This window comes from Hypanus sabinus, chromosome 29 (assembly GCF_030144855.1).
Source record: "Hypanus sabinus isolate sHypSab1 chromosome 29, sHypSab1.hap1, whole genome shotgun sequence".
Classification (NCBI taxonomy): Eukaryota; Metazoa; Chordata; class Chondrichthyes; order Myliobatiformes; family Dasyatidae; genus Hypanus; species Hypanus sabinus.
Genome location: NC_082734.1, coordinates 5,591,872 through 5,611,621, shown reverse-complemented (window position 1 = coordinate 5,611,621; position 19,750 = coordinate 5,591,872). Strand labels below are relative to the sequence as shown.

The following is a 19,750-nucleotide window of genomic DNA, read 5'->3' as shown; positions in this document are numbered from 1 at the left end:
TTTTGTAAACTCTTCAGTAGCTGCATAGGTACCTGAAGAGTAGACTATCTGTTGGATGGAAGCAACCAACAACTCTGAGAGAGGCAGATGCCAAGCTGTTAAGCTCATCAGTGGGAGGTAGTGCTCTGCTGGCCCACCACCTCGAGGGAGTCTTGATCATAAGCGGGCCGAAACTCCTGAGGACAGGTGGCAGATCAACTGATGATCCCACTGATCATCAGGACAGATAACATCTTAGTCCACGTGTATTTTCAATTCATTAATTAATTCTGAGTTACTGGCCATCTTACACCACTGGTGTACAGGGCAGCAATGAAGGTCCTCCATCTCTGGCAGTCTTCAGGGCTTCCTGCATCCTGTCAATAGCTTCCTCTCCGTTTTCACTCGTCATTCATGTAAGTCCCGGGTGGAGACTCAGGAATACCGTCGCACTCAGATGTAGAAGGATTCTTCATTGCTGTTTATAATTACAGTTTTGTTTGACCAGTCAAGGTTGTTGGCCCTGAGCTGAACCCCAGAACCCGGTGGACTGGTGGACCACTCTTAATCTGTCCTCTACCCTTTGACCTGTTTGGCATGGGTGTCCCCACCAAGAGCCGAATCATGAAGCTCTGACTCCAGTCAACATAGCCCTCAAGGTCTCTGAGGCACACCTCAATCATTCTGTGGTCCCCTTGGAGAATGTTTTCATACACGTGTGTGAAAAAGAAAGCTAATCACTATGTCTGAACCAGCCATTACTGGAATAATTATCACAGGGTGCTCTTGTTTACCAGGCAGTTCTGAATAAAAATAAAATTTTGGTGCCCATTTTTCTGCGTGCATATGTACTCGATATTTCAAGGACTGATTTCCATGTGAAACCATTCCACATTAAAGAGGATCCCACACCCTGGGAGATTTTTATCTGAGATCCTGAAGGCAATTGGTTGACCAACAAGGGTAAATGCCTGAGGAACCAGCAACAGCACTCTGAGGACAGACTGTGTGGGGGCTCAGATCTACAAGGTAGTCACAGCTCATCGTAACAAGTCCTGACTGAGCTGCAGGTGATGGCTGTGCAGAATGGATGGGCATGCAGATAAGCATAGGTCAGAGGAGAGTCCCAGACCTTCAGAATATGAGTATCAGGTTGTGGCCAGCTGATACTTTACAAAATTAGTTGCTGCCTGTTATGCTGGCGGTACTTAGGGCCGCAATGAAGGTCCTCCATCTGTGTCTGTCCTGGGCCATCTCCTCTTTTCCCCCCAGGTGTGGTTCAGGGTCCTCATTTCTGCCTCTATGCTACGGCACCAAGTTGTCTTTGGTCTCTTGTGCATCCTCTGTCCTTCAGGGGTCCAATGAGATGCTGTCTTGATGATGGAGTTGGCCTCTCTTCTCATCACGTCCCCAATCCATCTCCAACGTTTCCTCATGATTTTGGCTGTGTCCTTTTGATGACACAGAAGGAGCAGGGCATGGTTGGAGATCCTTCTTGGCTGGAAAATAAGGAGGATCTTCTGGAGGCTCGTGGTGTGGGATGGCGACAGCTTGGCAAGGTTGTTCTCTGTCGTGACACATACAAGAGTGTGGACAGAGCACAGTTTCACTTCGGTGCGGATGCTGTACTTGGCTGATCCCCATACAAAGCTGTGTATTAATCTCAGCTGATGCAGAGACTGCTGTTGCATTTCGTGCAACTGCCATTTATTTTGTTGTAATACCACAAAGGAACCAGAGGTGTAAAAACATGGAAACTGTGCTAGCCTGCGACGGTGCTGCATGGTTTGAAAATGAACACCAAGATAAGCAGTACACACAAGATGCTGGAGTAACTCAGCAGATCAGGCAGCGTCTATGGAAAAGAGTGAACATTTGATGTTTTTGGCCAAGACCCTTCCTCAGGACTGGAAAAGAAATCAACCCTGTCGTCATTCCACGCCAAGATAAGCAGAAAAATTTGCAGCTGTCTTGTATATCTAGCAACAGGAACTTAACAGAAGTCAATTTTGTTTGAAAAGGAAATTAAGAATATTGGGGTAGGTAGGTTTGGGCTGGCTGATGGTGTAGTGGCATCAGCACTGGACTTTGAGGCAGATGGTCACGAGTTCAAATCCGGCTGGACCCATCTGGGCAGCAGCAGCATCTGCGTGGAAGAAAGGCCTGGCAATCTACTTCTGTAGCTTGCCACAAAAGCACTACGGACAGCTACACCATCCATAGAGTCACCATGAGTCGACAACTCAACAGCAGTCAACGATGTTGACAGCACTGTGGGTGTACCTACACCTCAGGGACTGCAGCGGTTCAAGAAGGCAGCTGATCACCATCCTCTCAAGGGGAACTAGGGATGGCTTAGCCAGTGACGCTCACATCCCGTAAATGAATGAATAAAAAAAGTTTATGCCATAAAGTGAGCATCAGTTCATTTAACATCCAATGGTAATAAGACAGATTTTAATCAAGTTTATGCAAGATGACATCAGATATTTCTATCGGACGGCAAGGTAACTGCTTATCCATGTACAAAGCCTAAGAATAGCACTCACCTTGATATAGGCGCAGTACCCAACCACATTATTTAACCTCTCTTGGCTTTTCTCTTAACAGATCCATCACCAGTTACTGAACTCAGTCAAGTAAACGGGACAACAGATTCGTTAACAATTAAATGGACAAAGCCAAATGATGCAAGAGCCTCTACCTATACCTACAGAATTACAGTCACTAATGCAAGTGGTACCATTTGGACCAGCAAGACAGAAAAAGATGAGACAACATTCACACTGAAAAGCCTGGATCCTGGGGATCAATACAATCTATCAGTGCAGTCCGTAACTCCGGAGAACACATTGAGCTCTCCTGAGGAGGTGTCAAGCACCACAAGTAAGTAATTCCACAGGAGTTAGTGCCTCGGAACCTGATCCCACATCTGAACCAGTCAGTACTGAAACAAACCTTACCATTTAATAACACTGGCACACGTCATGAAATTTGTTGTTATGCAGCAGCAGTACATTGCAATATATAATAATAAAAAATATAAATATTTTTTGATTTGGAGAATACACTTTACAATGCTCTGAACACTACATGAGTGATGTAAACGGGGGTCACTGGGTATGTATCTATAGTATTGTGCATATGTCTCAGGCACATATATATAGTTAGGATGCCTAAAAGTTTTGCATTGTACTGTAGTAATTTTATGTATTGCTGCCACAAAACAAAACAAATTTTGTGACATAAATTAAGTGATGATAAACCTGATTCTGATATGGGCCTCTATTGTGGGCTGAGAGTGGAGAGGGGGCAGGAAGGGGGGAATCATGGATGGGAAAAGGGGAAGGGAGTGGGAAGCACCAGAAGGGCATTCTGTAATGATCAATAAACCAATTGAATGGAATTGAATGACCTAGCCTGGGTGTCTTAGTGCTGGGTGTGCCTACACCCTAGCCATTCCCCTGCCCCATTATCCTTCTCTGCCACCTGTCCTACATCCCTCCATCACCACTCCCAACGTCAATTTACAAACTCACTCTCTGCTCCACATTGACAAACACAATACTGTGCAAAAGTCTTAAGTCAAAAGTCAAAAGTCTTAGTTATATATACATACCTAAATCTTTTCCACAGTACTTTATATATCAACTAAATTAAATAAGTAACGCAAAAATAAAGGAAAAAAAATACTGAGGTAGTGTTGATGGGTTCAACGTTCATTCAGAAATCTGATGGTGGAGGGGAAGAAGTTGTTCCTGAAACTTTAAGTATGTGTCTTCAGGCTCCTGTACCTCCTTCCTGATGGTAGCAATGAGAAGAGGGCATGTCCTGGGAGATGGGGGTCCTTGATGATAAATGCTGCCTTTTTGAGACATCGCTCCCTGAAGATATCCTGGATACCAGGGAGGCTAGAGCTCGTGATGGAGCTGACTAAGTTTAGAACTCTCCGCTGCTTACTTCAATCCTATGCAGTAGCCCCCCATCCCCCCCCAAACCAGACAATGATGCAGCCAGTCAGAATGCTTTCCACAGCACATCTCCAGAAATTTTCAAGTGTTTTAAGTGACAAACCAAATCTCCTCAAACTCCTAATGAAATATAGCCACTGCCTTGCCTTCTTTATAGCTGCATCGATACGTTGGGATTCCTCAGAGATATTAGCAGCCAGGAACTTGAAACTGCTCACTCTCTCCAAATCTGATCCCTCGATGAGGATTGGTTTGTGTTCCCTCGTTTTACCCTTTCCGCCTTTCCGAAGTCCACAATCAGTTCTTTGGTCTTACTGACAGTGAGTGCAAGGCTGTTGCTGTGACACCACTCAACTAGCTGGTATATCTCGCTCCTGTATGCCCTCTCATTGCCACCTGAGATTCAGTACGTGTCCTAGGTGATGTTTTCACAGATCTGAACGAAAATATAATTCTCCCTTAATTTTCTGCATGAATAGTGAACCAAGATGGATAAGATTTCAGGGTCAGACTCTCATGTGTAACTGTTTCATATTAAAGTGAGTTTCTGTGAAGTGCTTTCTGATGGGAGCGATTACTAAAGTTCCACACACTGAAAGCACAGCAGCTGATGATGTTTAAGGCAACATATTGACAACCAGGAACACAGACAGAAGCAGTCAGAGGCTGACTGGATGTGCACTCAGATTAGCTCATGTCAGAAGAGAGTGAAAGGTTTTCTCTATATGCGTTGGGGGACTGCGCTGATGTTTTTGTAATCAATGCATCTGTCTCCGCTGATTCAGAGACTGCTGTTACATTTTCTGCAACCACAGCTTGTTCTTGTTAAAAAATCAAGAGGAGCTAACGGGATGAAAAGAGGAACACTGTTTTTGCTGTTTAAGAAATGTGAATCTCAGTGTAAAAGTTATCACCAAGCTTTTAAAGAAGCACATACAGAATGTTGAAAGGATTGTGCAGGCCAGGTAGCTTCTATGGAAAAGAGTAAACATTCGATATTTCAGGCCAAGACCCTTCATAAGTCCCGAAGAAAGGCCTCAACCCAAAACGTCAACTGTCTACTCTTTTCCAAAGCTGCTGCCTAACTGAGCTCCCCCAGCATTTTGTTTGTGTTGTTTTGGATTTCCAGCATCTGCTGATTTTGTCCTGTTTTTAAAGAAGTTAGCTGGCCACTGGCATGGTGCCACCTGCACTGGACTTTGGGGCGAGTGGTCCTGGGCTCAAATCTGACCAGCTCTTCACACGCCTTCCATCCGGGCTGAGTTGAGCATCGAGCTACCAACTCGGCCTCATAAAACATACAAATGCGAACGAAATGGCCAGGTTGCCACCTGATGCAAGAGGGAACTTTACCCTTTACCTTTTAAAGAAGCAGCTGGAAACACTGCTTAAGCCACAAATGATATAACCTCTGTGGTCACTTTACTGGATATCTCCTGTGCCTAATAAAGTGGCCACTGAGTGTATGTTCATAGTCCTCTGTGCTGTGGCCCATCCACTTCAAAGTCTGGTGAGTTATGCATTCAGAGTTGCTCTTTTGCACACCACTGTTCGAGCGTGTGGTTACTTGAGTTACTGTCACATTCCTGTCAGCTTGAACCAGTCTAGCCATTCTCCTCTGACCTCTCTCATTAACAAGGCATTTTCACCCATGGAACTTGCGCTCACTTAATGTTTTATTTTTGCACAATTCCCTGTAAACTCTAGAGACTGTTGTGCGTGAAAATCGCATGAGATCAGCAGATTCTGAGATACACAAATCACCCTGTCTGGCACCAATAATCATTCCCCGGTCAAGGTCACTTTGATCACATTTCTTCCTCATTCTGATGTTTGGTCTAAACCACAACTGAACCTCATGACCATGTCTGCCTGCTTTTATGCATTGAGTTGCTGTCACTTCATTGGCTGATTGGATTCCAATAACGAGCCGGTGTACAGGTGTATCTAATAAAATGGCCACTGAGTGTACATCTCCAGATAAATGAGTGCCAGGAATTTTCTAAAGAATTTCCCATACCTGGATCCCCTCAATGTATGGCTGTAGTCACTGATAACCCACACACAAAGGACAAAGACTAGCACAGGCCTCGCTTTAGGGAGACCACAGCATGGAGGACTTCTCACACCAATTAACCCTCTCTCTGCCATTCTCTTGACAGATCCATCATCAGTCACTGATCTCTCTGTGGTCAACAGGACGACGGACTCATTTGCATTAAAATGGAAAGCACCAACTGACTCAAGAGCCCTTTCCTATACCTACAAAATCACTGCTACCACTGTTAATAGCAGGTCTAACAACATAGATCCAAAGTCTGGCCTAGGCAAAGTTTTAACAACAGATCCAGGCAGTACGGAGTTCATAGTGAGGGAACTGATTCCGGGGGAAGAATACAAGCTAACCGTGGAGTCAGAAACTCCCGAGAACACCCTGAGTGCCCCTTTGATGGTGACAAGCACCACAAGTAAGTAACAGTGGAGCAGTATAAAAGAGCCACTAATTATGCAACCAATATTACTCAGCTCCCTGTGGAGCATAGGCCATCGATGACCTCCCATCTCCATCGTCCTCTGAAGTCAATGGTACTCCAGAACTGATTCCAGGATTGAATAGCTGTCATATGGTGAACGTCTGACACTTGTGGGCCTGTATTCACTGGAATTCAGAAGAATGAGGGGTGACCTCATTGAAACCTATCGATTGGTGAAAGGGCTTGATAGAGCGGATGTGGAGATGTTTTCCTATGGTGGCAGAGTCTAAGACCAGAGGACACAGCTTCAGAATAGAGGGGTGTCTTTTTAAATGGGGATGGGGAGGGATGTCTTTAGCCAGAGAACGGTGTATCTGAAGAATTCATTGCCACAGGCAAATGTGGAGGCCAAGTCTTTATGTATGTTTAAGGCAGAGCACGATAGATTCTTGATTAGTCAGGACATGAAGGGATATGGGGGAAAAGGCAAGAGATTGGGGCTGACAGGAAAATTGGACCAGCCATGATGAAATGGTGGCGGAGACTCAATAGGTTAAATGGCCTAATTCTGCTCCTAAATCTTATGGTCTTATAGTATGTTTGGAGTTCATCAACGCTTCTGCAATCAATTGTATCCACGGTACAGGGGATTGCCTTATACAGCTTCACCAGAGCCCTGTTGGCTGGCCTTACCCATTTCCACCTCTCCTGATGGGGTTGTAGGGTTAGATTTTGAGAGAAATACAAATTTGCCGACTCTAATATCACTGGTGGTGACAGTCAAACAAGATGCACAAGTCCAGGTGAGACAGTATTCATGTTGAAAAAACTTATTCTTGGGCCCCAAAACAAGCTGATGGTGGAGCCAGTCATTCCTGGAAGAACACTGAGTTCCCCTGTGAAAGTGGCAAACTCTCCCTCCACCTCCCTCCTCCCTCTCTCTCCCTCCCCCCCTCTCCCTCTCATTCTCTGACTCGACATAGCCTGACTCTCTCAATGTACTGTTCCCTGTGTGATCCAACCTAAGACAAAACTTCTGCTTACACCAAGAAGGACCCCCTTTTTTTACCCTTCAAAACCTCTTACACTGTACCTGCACCGGTACAATGACTTAGCCTTTTCCAGAAAACCACGTTTTTCACCATCTTGCACTGTTATGGATGAGAACTTGTATTCGCTTAACTTTCTCAAAACATTGCTGTGGACCTGTTCTCATGTACTTTCCAAAACAGTCCCCTCCAAGTTCAAAGACAGTGTCCTCATGACTTCCAATTTATTTTAGAATATACCACGGCGGAATCACATTTACCTTTTCCCTTCCACCAGCCAAGGGTGAAAATACGTAACGTGTTGAAGACTGGGATTTGGAGTTTGGTGTGTCCATGAGGCACCCTGCAATCTACTTTTTCCGGGCAATGTTACATGTGATAGTCTGTGTGTCAATTATGCCCCATATCAAAGCTAATGAATTTAACTTCAAAACGAAACTTCTCCAATGTCTTCAGGAGCATCTAAGATTCTGGATGAATATCTCTCACTGAGGTACGATCATTGGAGTGGCCAGCCACTACTTAGAAAGCCTGTATGGATGTGGTGATCCCCACACAAGTAATTCTGTGCTTCTTAAAGTAGTTGTACAATTGGAAACTCTGCACAAGGCAGGCACTCCCACAGTTTCCCCAGTTGAATCGTACTCTGATACCCCATCCACAAAGCCATTCTGATGGTCTTTTCAGCTTCTTTATGCCTGGTTTGAGTTCTGATTTCATATTTCGGAAAAGTGGGCTGAAAAATGGCAGATGGAGTTTAATACAGACAAGTGAGAGGTATTGCACTTCGGAAGGAAAAAACCAAGGTAGAACATACATGGTAAATGGTAGGGCACTGAGGAGTGCAGTATAACAGAGGGATCTGAGAATACAGATACAAAATTCCCTAGAAGTGGCATCACAGGTAGATAGGGTCATAAAAGAGAGCTTTTGGTACATTGGCCTTTAGAAATCTAAGTTTTGAGTATAAAAGTTGGAATGTTATGGTGAGGTTGTATAAGACATTGGTGAGGCTGAATCTGGAGTATTGTGTACAGTTTTGGTCACCTAATTACAGGGAGGATATTAATAAGGTTGAAAGAGTGCAGAGAAGGTTTACAAGGATGTTGCCGGGACTTGAGAAACTGAGTTACCGAGAAAGGTTGAATAGGTTAGAACTTTATTCCCTGGAGCGTAGAAGAATGAGGGGAGACTTGATAGAGGTATATAAGATTATTATGGGTATAGATAGAGTGAATGCAAGCAGGTTTTTCCACTGAGGCTAGGGGAGAAAAAAACCAGAGGACATGGGTTAAGGGTGAAGGGGGAAAAGTTTAAAGGGAACATTAGGAGGGGCTTCTTCACACAGAGAGTGGTGGGAGTGTGGAATGATCTGCCAGATGAAGTGGAAAATGCAGGTTCACTTTTAACATTTAAGAAAAACTTGGTCAAGTACATGGATGAGAGGTGTATGCAGAGATGTGGTCCAGGTGTAGGTCAGTGGGACTATGCAGAAAAATGGTTTGGTATAGCCAAGAAGGGTCAAAAGGTCTGTTTCTGTGCTGTAATGTTCTATGGATTCAGGTTTACTCATTAAATGTACAGTGAAATGCGTGCTTTGTGTTAACAACCAACCCACCTCAGGATGGGCTGGGGGCAGCCTATAATTATCACATTCCAGTGGCAACATAGCATATCAATAATATTCAGCAGAACAAGGCAGAACACAACAAAACCCATAAAGTGCTGTGGGTTTCTCAGTTCCTGGTAACTCTAATCCCACCTGACTTTCAATAGAAAAGAAAAGACAGATCTTTCTCCATCCTCACCACTCTACCTGTGTCTCTATCTTCATGTTATATTATTTTTTCCTCGGTTTGATTTTGGGTTTAATTTCAACTGCACCTGCCTTTGCAGCCTCCCCCTGCCTTGCTGGCCAGTGTAAAGTTCACTTTAGTTTGTGTCACCAGTGAGAGAACTGAACTCAGGCTGTTCCATCCATTTTTCAGTTCCTGGTACTATTTCCAACTTCCGCTGCGCTGGGCGGACAGGATACACGATCAGGGTGGAGTGGAATGAACCGAAGGGCACGTTTACCAGTTTCAAAGCCATCACTTCTGACGATGACCATCTACTGGAGAATCGTACCATTGAGAAGGATAAGGGAACACTGAGCATTCCTAATCTTCAGCCTGGACGCAAGTACACGATCAAAATCACCACGGTGAGCAGGCAGACGTACAGCGAGCCCGAGGTCAAGGAATGCTGGACCAGCTCAGATCGTGAGTATTCTGAATGCAAATATTTCCTCCTCCACTGTTATAAGATCAAAAGCCCATCTTTCAAAGGGTCGTGGTGTCACCCCCCAATCTGCTGCTCAACAGTGCACTGCTATGGGGCCATGCCTGTCCTTGCCCAGAGCGGACACCTCTATGCATGTATCTCCGCACAGCAGCCTCTTCCTCAGCTCTTTGTTCACACACCTGGAACCTTGGTTCCTCATTTCGTCCATCTAGCTGCTGAGGATCTGTTTTATATGGAGCTTTACATCTTTGGCAGAGCTTGCCGCATGCAAATTGCCTGTCAAATTTCACATTTTGGACACTTCTGAGAGATTGAGTCTAAGTTTTGGGCACAGAATGAAGAAGACAATGAAATGGTGTAGAGCCATAGAGAGATACCGCATGGAAGGAGACACGTTGACTCCCCAAGTTCGTGCCAGCTATCAACCATCCACTCTAATCCTATTTTATCTTTCACTACATTCCAATTTTTTCCCCCAGATTTTGCCACTCACTGCACTCTCGAGGCAATTTACAGTGGCCAAATAATATACCCATCTTTGTGTCACAATATGCGCTGGCAATAATCTGTTCTTGGCCCTCAGAGGTCTTTTTAAACAAGCGACACTGGGGATTGAGATGCTCTATGACGTGGGATAATGTGGTTTACTGCCAGAATCTCACGCACAGCTGGTAATCATGCAAATTTAACTTGCAAACCACAAATAAAATGAGCATGCATACAATTGCACGGGGATAAAAATATCTGTTTTAACGTTCACCGTTTGGGTTTGAAATCTCAACGTAATTTAATCTCAAAATAGCAGAAATCTGGGATTTAAATACCACAGTAGCATAGCAGTTAGGGCAACCCTATTACAGGCCAGGGCGTTTCAGAGTTGAATTCCGTCTGTAAGGAGTTTGTACGTGAACTCTGGCTGCTCCAGTTTCCTCCCACAGTCCAAAGATGTACCAGTTAGTAGGTTAATTGGTCATCATAAATTGTCCTGTGTTAAATGGATGGGCTGCTGGCTGGTGGCTCGTTGGGCCTGTTCCACACTGAATCAATAAGCAAGTAAATAATACAATTGTACACTGGCTCGGACTGCCCCTAGGTTTGGTTCGGGACACAGTGGCCAGTTGACATCATGGGATGACTGGGGTCTTAATGACAAACTGGATTGGCTGATAAGCCAATGCCTAACTCCTTTCTTTGGGATAGTGCCATGCTGCTACAGCTCAGAGCGTCGGAGTTCCGAGCTCCGTAAGGAGTCTCAGTACATCCTCTCTATGCAATGTGTGGGTGTTCTCTGGGGTCTCCAGTTTCCTCCTAGAGTCCAAAGATGTGCCCGTTAGTAGGTTAGTCAGCCACTGTAAAGTGTCCTGTGATTAGGAACAATCAGGTTTGTCGGGGGTTGCGGGGCAGCACAGCTCGAAGAACCTTTTCTATGCTGTAACCCTAATAAATAGGTACATAGACAGCTAACTAACTAACTGACCATGCACTTTTTGTACTTTATAGCCATTATCATAGGAGCGATTGTGGGCTCTCTGCTGGGTCTGATCGTAATTTGCATGCTACTGTTCTTCATCTTCTACAGAGCCAGGCGTCAGAGGTAAGAGAACTTGCTCGAAGGATGGTAATGAATATGTATGATGGGGATTTTAAAGAAACTGACAATGCCCAGTCTATCTCACCACTGACAGCATCATTCATAAGTGCACTGTGGCATTGTACCCTGCCTTTGCTGTGTGCTGTTGGTAATGCGTTTTGCACCTTGGCCCCAGTGGAACGCTGTTCCATTTGGTTATATTTATGTATTTTGGGCAGATGGGGCTCATCAGCTGTGGTTGGCATCTCATTTAGGAGAAGGAAAACTCTGATTACAAACCTCCACTGCTTTGCAGCTAGACCCACTCATGGAGAAGGCTTCGTAAATAAATCCCGAGGAAAAATCCAGAGATGGTGTCCTTAACTCAGTCTTGCATTGAGTTCAATGCTGACTGGTAACTCCTGAGATGCCGCTGGTGCCAAACTAGATCGGTCTCTGCTGTCCTTTTGGATTCATCAGCTGCGTGGAGAGGTGGAGCCCGCTGCATGGGCCACAGCTTGCTCTCCATATCGTGCTGTGCTGCCCTGCCTGCATACTAGATGCATATCAAGTAGACAGCTAGGATACAAAGCCTGTGGTTGACTCCGATCTCCCTCTATTCATGTACGGTTGGATGACGATTAATCTTGAATGTTGGAATCCCAATTGGCTCAAGTTACTATGTTCTCCCTCCTCGTTCGATTGTTCCACTGCGATACATCTTATAATTACTTAGGTTTTATTTAGAGATACAGCACAGAACAGGCCCTTTCAGCCTTTCCAGCTGTGCTGCCCCAGCAACCCCGACAGCCCCAATTTAGCACTAAACTAATCACGGGGCAATTTACAATGACCAGTTAACCTGCCTACATCTTTGGAGTGTGGGAGGAAACCGGAACATCTAGAGAAAGCCCACGCGCTCCACAGGGAGGACGTACGGACTCCTTACAGGTAATGCTGGGATTGAACTCCAAACTCTGATATCCTACGCTGTAACAGCTTCATGCTTAACAGTATGCTATCATGGTGCCCATGACCCATGGTGAAACTATTTGAAATACTTTCCTTCCAGTTACTTTTAAGTGAACATAGAAACGTAAAACAGAAGGAGCACACACTAAACACTGGAGGAGCTCAGCAGGTCACGCAGAATCAGTGCAAAATGACTTTTCGAGCCGAGACCCTTCTTCAGGATTGAGAAGGAAGGGAATGCCAGAATAAAAAGATGGTGGGGGGGGAGCAGAAGGAGGCTAGCGGGAAGGTATAGCTGAAGCCAGATGTGTGGGAAAGGTCAGGGGCTGGAGAATAAAGGATTTGAGAGGCGAGGAGAGCGGACAAGAGGAGAAAGGGAAGGTGGAGGGGACCCAGGGGAAGTAATAGACTGGTGAGAAGAAGTGGAAGTCAGAGTGGGGGATAGAAGGGCTGGGGGAGGGGGGAGAAATTTGTTCACCAGAAGGAGAAATTGATATTCATACCATCAAGTTGAAGGGTACCCTGACAGAATATAAGGTGAGGCTCCTCCACCCTGAGGATGGCCTCATCTTGGCACAAGAGGAGGGTATGGCCTGACACATTGGAACAGGAATAAAACGGAACCCTTTATAAATGATAAAGTTCAGAGTAATGTACCAACTTAATATCCTGCTCGTACTGTACGAGAACCTACTTTCTGAAGATCTATCATTAGGAAGTGTAAAGTAGGCCTCAGTTTGTATGTGGTTCTTGTGCTTCCTGCACTAGGAAGTTGAGCAGGAAGTTGCTTATAATTTTTTTATTTTCTTCTGCATGAAGGAGCTTTACTCCATATCTAGCCCATATTTTTTTCTGCTATCTATGGTCTTCCATTGGCTGGCGTTGACCATGGATGTTGGATCCTAGCTGTCGAGGTCGATATGCAAGTCAGGCCAGTACAATGTGGAGACCGAGCTGTTGCCCATACAGGAGGCTGCCCCTCTCCACGCAACTGATGAATCCAAAGGAATGCCAGAGACCAATACAGCTTCAGTGTCTCGGGAGTTGCCAGTCAGGATTGAACACAACATAGGACTGCCTTAGCGGCTCCAGCTCTAGATTTTTCCTCAGGGTTTACTCTCAGCCTTCCCCATGAGTGGGTACAAGGCAGCAGACGGTTGAGATCAGGGTTTTCTTCCTCCTAGATCAAGGGTTCCCAACCTAGGGTTCAGGGTCCCCACAATTAATGACATAACAAAGGTTGGGAACCCCAGTCCCAGATGAGTTGCGAGCTTATCCCCAGCTATGACAACTTTAAGAAACTTTTTCTCTGCTATAAATGACCTTTATGTTAACCCATCTGTCGTTGATGGAGATTTACTCAGTGGCTTTACATTCTTTTTCTAGTTTAGAGCTCAAGTTTATTGTCATTCCTCACACAGATATATATAGCTAAATGAAAACAATGTGCCTCTGGAACAAGGTGCAAAGCACAGTATTTCACATACAAAAAAATTCTGTGGATGTACAAGTTGACATAAAATGCATATAACTTTATTCTAAATCTAACTCTGAGTGATACGATAATGTAAGGAGATTTCATATTTTTAAGCTGTTGTTGCGTGAATGAAGTCACTGGAGAGAACTTCTGGTAGGTATGAAGCTGTTTCTTTAATCGACAAATTATCACCAGGCGGGGAGATATACATATATAATAGAGAGAAAGAGAGAGAGAGAGGAGGAAGAGGGAGGAGAGAGAGGAGGAAGAGGGAGGAGAAAGAGGAGGAGGTGGAGGGAGAGGGAAAGATTATCTGTCTGGTCTGCATTTTAAATTTAATCTTCAATGCATATTCAAATCGGAAGGCTAGTGGCTGATGCCAGTTAAAGTAATTTATTACATGAGCTAGCCCGAAAAATCGTTCTAACAAACCAACCAATTAATGACGCCAGGTCTGGAAATGGGGAGTCATAGGAGTTCTCAGTGGAAGGTATTAATGGCGAAACCGTGATCTGATGGAACACTATTCACGTCATTCAGCAATCCACCTATTTTAAAAGTGCGCCAAAATTTTTCACTCACCTACATTTTGACTCAGCAACACCTTAATTTTAAGTTTTAGTTTTGTTTCCACATTCTTTTTTTAAACTCTCCGCCTTTTTTTATTAATCCTGCATGACCTGTATTACGTGGATCATTTTTGTTTGATAAAGTCCCTGTTAAATTCATTAGGACATTTTAGTAAGTTAAATTTTAATATATTGAAGTGCTTTTTGCAGTGGCATTTACATCCTCTGTGATGAAATGCTTTAAGAAGGGGCCATGAAGCATATCTTGTGTCAAGATGAAGCCACCCTCAGGGTGGAGGAGCAACACCTTATATTCCACCTAGGTAGCCTCCAATATCAATTTCTCCTTCCAGTAAAAAATTCCCCCCTTCCTCTATTCTCCACTCTGACCTTTCACCTCTTCTCACCTAACTATCACTTCACCCTGGGACCCCTCCTCATTCCCTTTCACCATAGTTCACTCTTCTCTCCTATCAGATTCCTTTCCTCCAGCCCTTGACCTTTTCCACCCACCTACCTCCACCTATCAACTTCCAGCTAGCCTCCTTCCCCTCCCCCTCGCCTTTTTATTCTGCCATCTTCCCCCTTCCTTCTCAGTCCCGATGCAGGATCTCAGCCTCCAAACCTCAACTGTTTACTCATTTCCATTGATGCTGCCTGACCTGTTGAGCACTTTGTGTGCGTGTTGCTCTGGATTAACACACTCCATCCTGAGAAGTAAATTAGATCCACTCCAAGTTGCCTACTGTCACAACAGGTCAACAGCGGAAGCCATTTATTTCATTTGCTCCTCACTCGTCTCTGGATCATCCAGATAGTAAAGACGAACAAGCTATAGAATAACTATCATAAATTCTGCAGCTCACATTCTCAACATAATTTATTCCCTATCTTATAATTTATGTGATTTATCTTCTTTTTCAGATTGGTTGTTTGTCAGTCTTTGTTATGAATAGATTTCCATAACTTCTGTTGTATTTCTTTATTTTCCTATAAATGCCTTCAAGAAAATGAATCTCAGCGTAGTACATGGTGACATACACTCAGTGGCCACTTTATTAGGTACAGACATTACCTGGGAAAGCGACCGCTAGTACATTTCTGTATCTTCCTGGCCTTCTGCCGCTGTAGCCCATCCACTTCGAGGTTCGACTTGATGTGCATTCAGAGATGCTCTTCTGCACACCACTGTTGTAACGTGTGGTTATTTGATTTACTGTTGCATTCACTCAGTTGGAACCAGTCTGGCCATTCTCCTCTGACCTCTCTCACTAACAAGGTGTTTGCACCCACAGAACTGCTGCTCACTCAATGATTTTTGTTTTTACACACCGTTGTCTGTCGACTGTTGTGAGTGGAAATCCCAGGAGATCAGCAGTATCTGAGATACTCAAACCGCCCCATCTGGCACCGATAATCATTGCACAATTAAAATCACTTAGAAATCACATTTCTTCCCCATTCTGATGTTTGGTCTGAACAACAACTGAACCTCTTGACCATGTCTGTATGCTTTTATGCACTGAGTTGCTGCCACATGATTGGCTGATTAGGTATTTGTATTAACGAGCAGGTTTGCAGGTAGAGTTATACAGTATGTATTGCGAGGCTAGATTTATGCAGTACAATGCCATGCATATATTTCAACCAATGCAGAAACTGGCATTGCATTTCCTGCAACTGCAGTCTTCTTTTTTAAATCAAGAGGAACTATAAGCATGAAGGGATGCAGGGGGAAGGCAGAACATTGGGGCTGAGAGGAATAATAGATCAGCCATGATGAAATGGCAGAGTAGGACTCAATGGGCCAAAAGGCCCAAATCTGCTCCTATATCTTATGGTCTCATAATGCAGTGAAAAGGGTGAAACAATTCTTGCTGGTCTTGATATTCGCATTGTATTGCAGGTGTACAGTTGTACCAAATAAAGTGGCCTATGAGTGAATATGTACTTTGACAATAAATTTACTTTGAACTTTAAAATTATAGAGATTGACATTAGTTATTTTTTTTAAATAAAATTCCAGGAAGAAGCAGGATCCAGGATCTTCGTCAATGGGCGTCCTTTTTTCAGAATACAAGTAGGTGGAACTTTTCTCCTGTTGCTCCGAGTACATCTCATCTTCCCCTTGAAAGCTGGCAGGTTGCTGTGTGAAACTGCAGCTGAAACCCCTAAACCTATGCAGGCTGCAATCTAAGTTGCCACAGCCTCTTTCTCCGAGAAGCAGTGATTGCAGAGTCCTCTGGCTTATAAGCATCGACACCTTGAACACAGATAATAAGTCCATGCGCACATGGCATCAACCAGTGATATAAGTCCCCAGTGACAGACAGACAAATATACTTTATTGATCCGGAGGGAAATTGGGTTTCGTTACAGTCGCACCAACCACGAATAGTGTAGAAATATACCAATATAAAACCATAAATGATTAAATAATAATAGGGAAATTATGCCAAGTAGAAATAAGTCCAGGACCAGCCTATTGGCTCAGGGTATCTGACACTCCAAGGGAGGAGTTGTAAAGTTTGATGGCCGCAGGCAGGAATGACTTCCTATGACGCTCAGTGTTGCATCTCGGTGGAATGAGTCTCTGGCTGAATGTACTCCTGTGCCTAACTGTCTCTACTGTTCCATATGTGAAGAGGGATGGATGGAACAAACAACAATGGAAAGCTTCTGGCTACAGGATCTTAACTAAAAACTTACAGTCCCAGACGTGGGTTGTTTCACCATTCTCTCCCCACCCCAATCCCATGTTTGCCAATATCAAAAGAAGGAGGTTTCCTGAGCAGAAGGTCTTTGGTTTCTGTCCTGGTGTTGCCACCATGAAATTAATTTAGTCTATTGAAGACTTGGAGAAGGTGGCATTGGTATAACAGCCTAAGTGTGCCCTACCCACTGTGAGGTACTGAGAGTGTACCCTTCCCTCAAAACAGATCTACCCACAAAGACTAATTTGGAGTATCGTGTGCAGTTTTGGTCACCTAAGGTTGAAAAAGTGCAAGGAAAATTTACAAGATGTTGCTGGGTCTGGGAGGACTGGAGTTATCAGAAAGGATTGAATAGGTTAGGACTGTACTCTTGAGAACATAGAAGACTGAGAGGAGATTTGATTGAGGTGTTCAAAATTACAAAGGTTGTAGAGAGGGTAAACACAAGCAGGTTTTTTTCACCGAGGCTAGGTGAGACGACAACTAGAGGTCATAGGTTAAATGTGAAAGGTGAGAGGTTTAAGGGGAACATGAGGGAAACTTCTTCAATCAGAGGGTCATGAGAGTGTGGAACAAGCTGCCAGTACAAACCATGCATTCAAACTCGATTTCAACATATAAGAGAATTTTGGATAGGTACATGGATGGTAGGGGTATGGAAGGCTATGGTCCCAGTTGCAGGTCAATGGAAGTAGGCAAATTAAACGGTTTCAGCATGGACTAGATGGGCCAAAGGGTCTGTTTCTGTGCTGTACTTCTCTATGATTCTATTAGTCTAAGCAAACTGATTATGTTGATTATGCTATAATAAGCTCCAACAATTATGTGCGCACTGTAGGCATATATATATGTAATTGTAACCCTTACCCAACAGGCTGGTATATGTCTAGGGGAAAAAGGAGATCCAGCCACTCACCAAACCACCTCCCGTACACGCAGGTGCTGTGAGAATCGAGTTTTATGCCTCGCACCCGCCAACAGTATCAAACCCACAACAAATACCGTTATGACATAGACTTTAAAGAGTTTACTAAAATTAAAAGAGTAGTAGGCAATACAATATATATATATATATACAAGGAAAAAAACAAAAGGCACCAACTTATCAAAGTTCAGTCTGTTTAGTGCACTCATTGGAGCTCAATCAACGAACCATTCGACCCCTCGTCGCTTGCCTCCGACCTCCACGTCTTCGCCCCTCGGACCACGTCCGGGAGTCCTCCGAGCAGTGCAGCGCATGTCCACCTTCCTCGACGTCTTCCTCCCGCCAGAAAAACCCGCGAAAACCCCTCCCCCAAGTTCCCAGCATCACGACACAATAACATTCCCCATTGATTAACAAATGAATACAATTACCATATCAGCCATTCTAAAATGAAACAACGGCGAGAGAAACACTTATCCGACAAAGAAACATTCCTACTTGTAACAAACCAAAGAGGCCATTTTGAGTAACATACCCAGGACATTGTACATTCTCTCCCCACCAGCAAATGTCATGCCCTCATGGCATTACTAGAGGTCCCCAAAGCTTCTTGCAACACACAAAACCCAACCCAGGTGCAGAAAGCAGTGACATAACCACCCAGAGCAGTAGAAATCACACTCGGTTCTCCCGGTACCACATATGTCAACCGCTCCGGGGGACGCCTAATCCTCTGAGATCTCCATACCCCTTCTGCCCCACTGGGCTCCCTCGTCACCTGCGAACCCACTGTCTCGGACACCCCAGGTCTACCTGACAGACCCGCACCCCCTTCCTCACAGGGGTCCTCCCTCACCTGAGATCTCTCCGGCTCACGCTCGGGTTCCACCCTCTCTCCCACCAATGTAGGCTGCCTCTCCATCTGACTCTCAAGGCCTTCCCTCCTCTCACCCAATTCAATATGGGAAGGGCCAGGAGCCTCCTCTCCTGGTACTGGAGCACCAGCGAATGGGAACAGGACCCACTCATCTGAGTCGTCCTCCTCTGAATCGGTAGCCATTCCCGGGTGAGGGACCCGTCCCCGCTCTTCAGCAGCGGGCTCTTCCCATTCTCCGCGCCCTTGCAGAGTCCTTGTACTGGGCGTAACCTCCCACTCGGGCTCCTTATCCACCTGCACCGCTTGACCCAGTGGCAGCAGGTGATTCCTATGGAGTACCTTGATAGGCCCTTTCCCATCCTCAGGTTTCACCCAGTAAACGGGCAGGTTCGGCATCTGGCTCTCTATTACGTAGGGGCTGGCCGCCCATCGATCTGCCAACTTGTGCTTACCAGGGAGTCCCAAATTCCGTAAAAGGACCCGGTCGCCCGGTAATAATTGTACAAACTTCACCTTTCGATCATACCGCATCTTATTCTTCTGATTTTGTTTGGTAGCCGCCGCCTCGGCCAACTCGTACGCCCGCTGTAACTCCCTCTTCATGTCGGACACGTACTTTAGATGGGACTTCCCGGGAAATTCACCCACTCCACCTCCAAAACACATGTCAATGGGCAACCTCGCTTCCCGCCCGAACATCAGATAATAGGGTGAATACCCTGTAGCCTCATTGCGAGTACAATTGTAACAGTGAACCAATTGTCCAATATGACGACTCCACCTGCTTTTCTGCCCAATCTCCAGCGTCCCGAGCATATCCAACAGGGTCCTGTTGAACCTCTCTGGCTGAGGATCTCCCTGTGGGTGATAAGGGGTAGTCCTGGATTTCT

The 19,750-nt window shown here is 45.0% G+C and overlaps 1 protein-coding gene across 2 annotated transcripts in view; it reads left to right on the top strand.

The window, feature by feature from the left end:
* LOC132382917 (receptor-type tyrosine-protein phosphatase H-like) overlaps window positions 1-19,750 on the top strand; it is a 115,705-nt gene that overhangs the window by 71,599 nt on the left and 24,356 nt on the right. For both annotated transcript variants that reach the window (XM_059953477.1, XM_059953478.1), the window contains 5 exons: window positions 2,590-2,865; window positions 6,113-6,418; window positions 9,462-9,734; window positions 11,257-11,350; window positions 16,371-16,424. In XM_059953477.1, coding sequence (XP_059809460.1) covers window positions 2,590-2,865; window positions 6,113-6,418; window positions 9,462-9,734; window positions 11,257-11,350; window positions 16,371-16,424 — 1,003 coding nt within the window. The remainder of the gene's footprint in view (window positions 1-2,589; window positions 2,866-6,112; window positions 6,419-9,461; window positions 9,735-11,256; window positions 11,351-16,370; window positions 16,425-19,750) is intronic.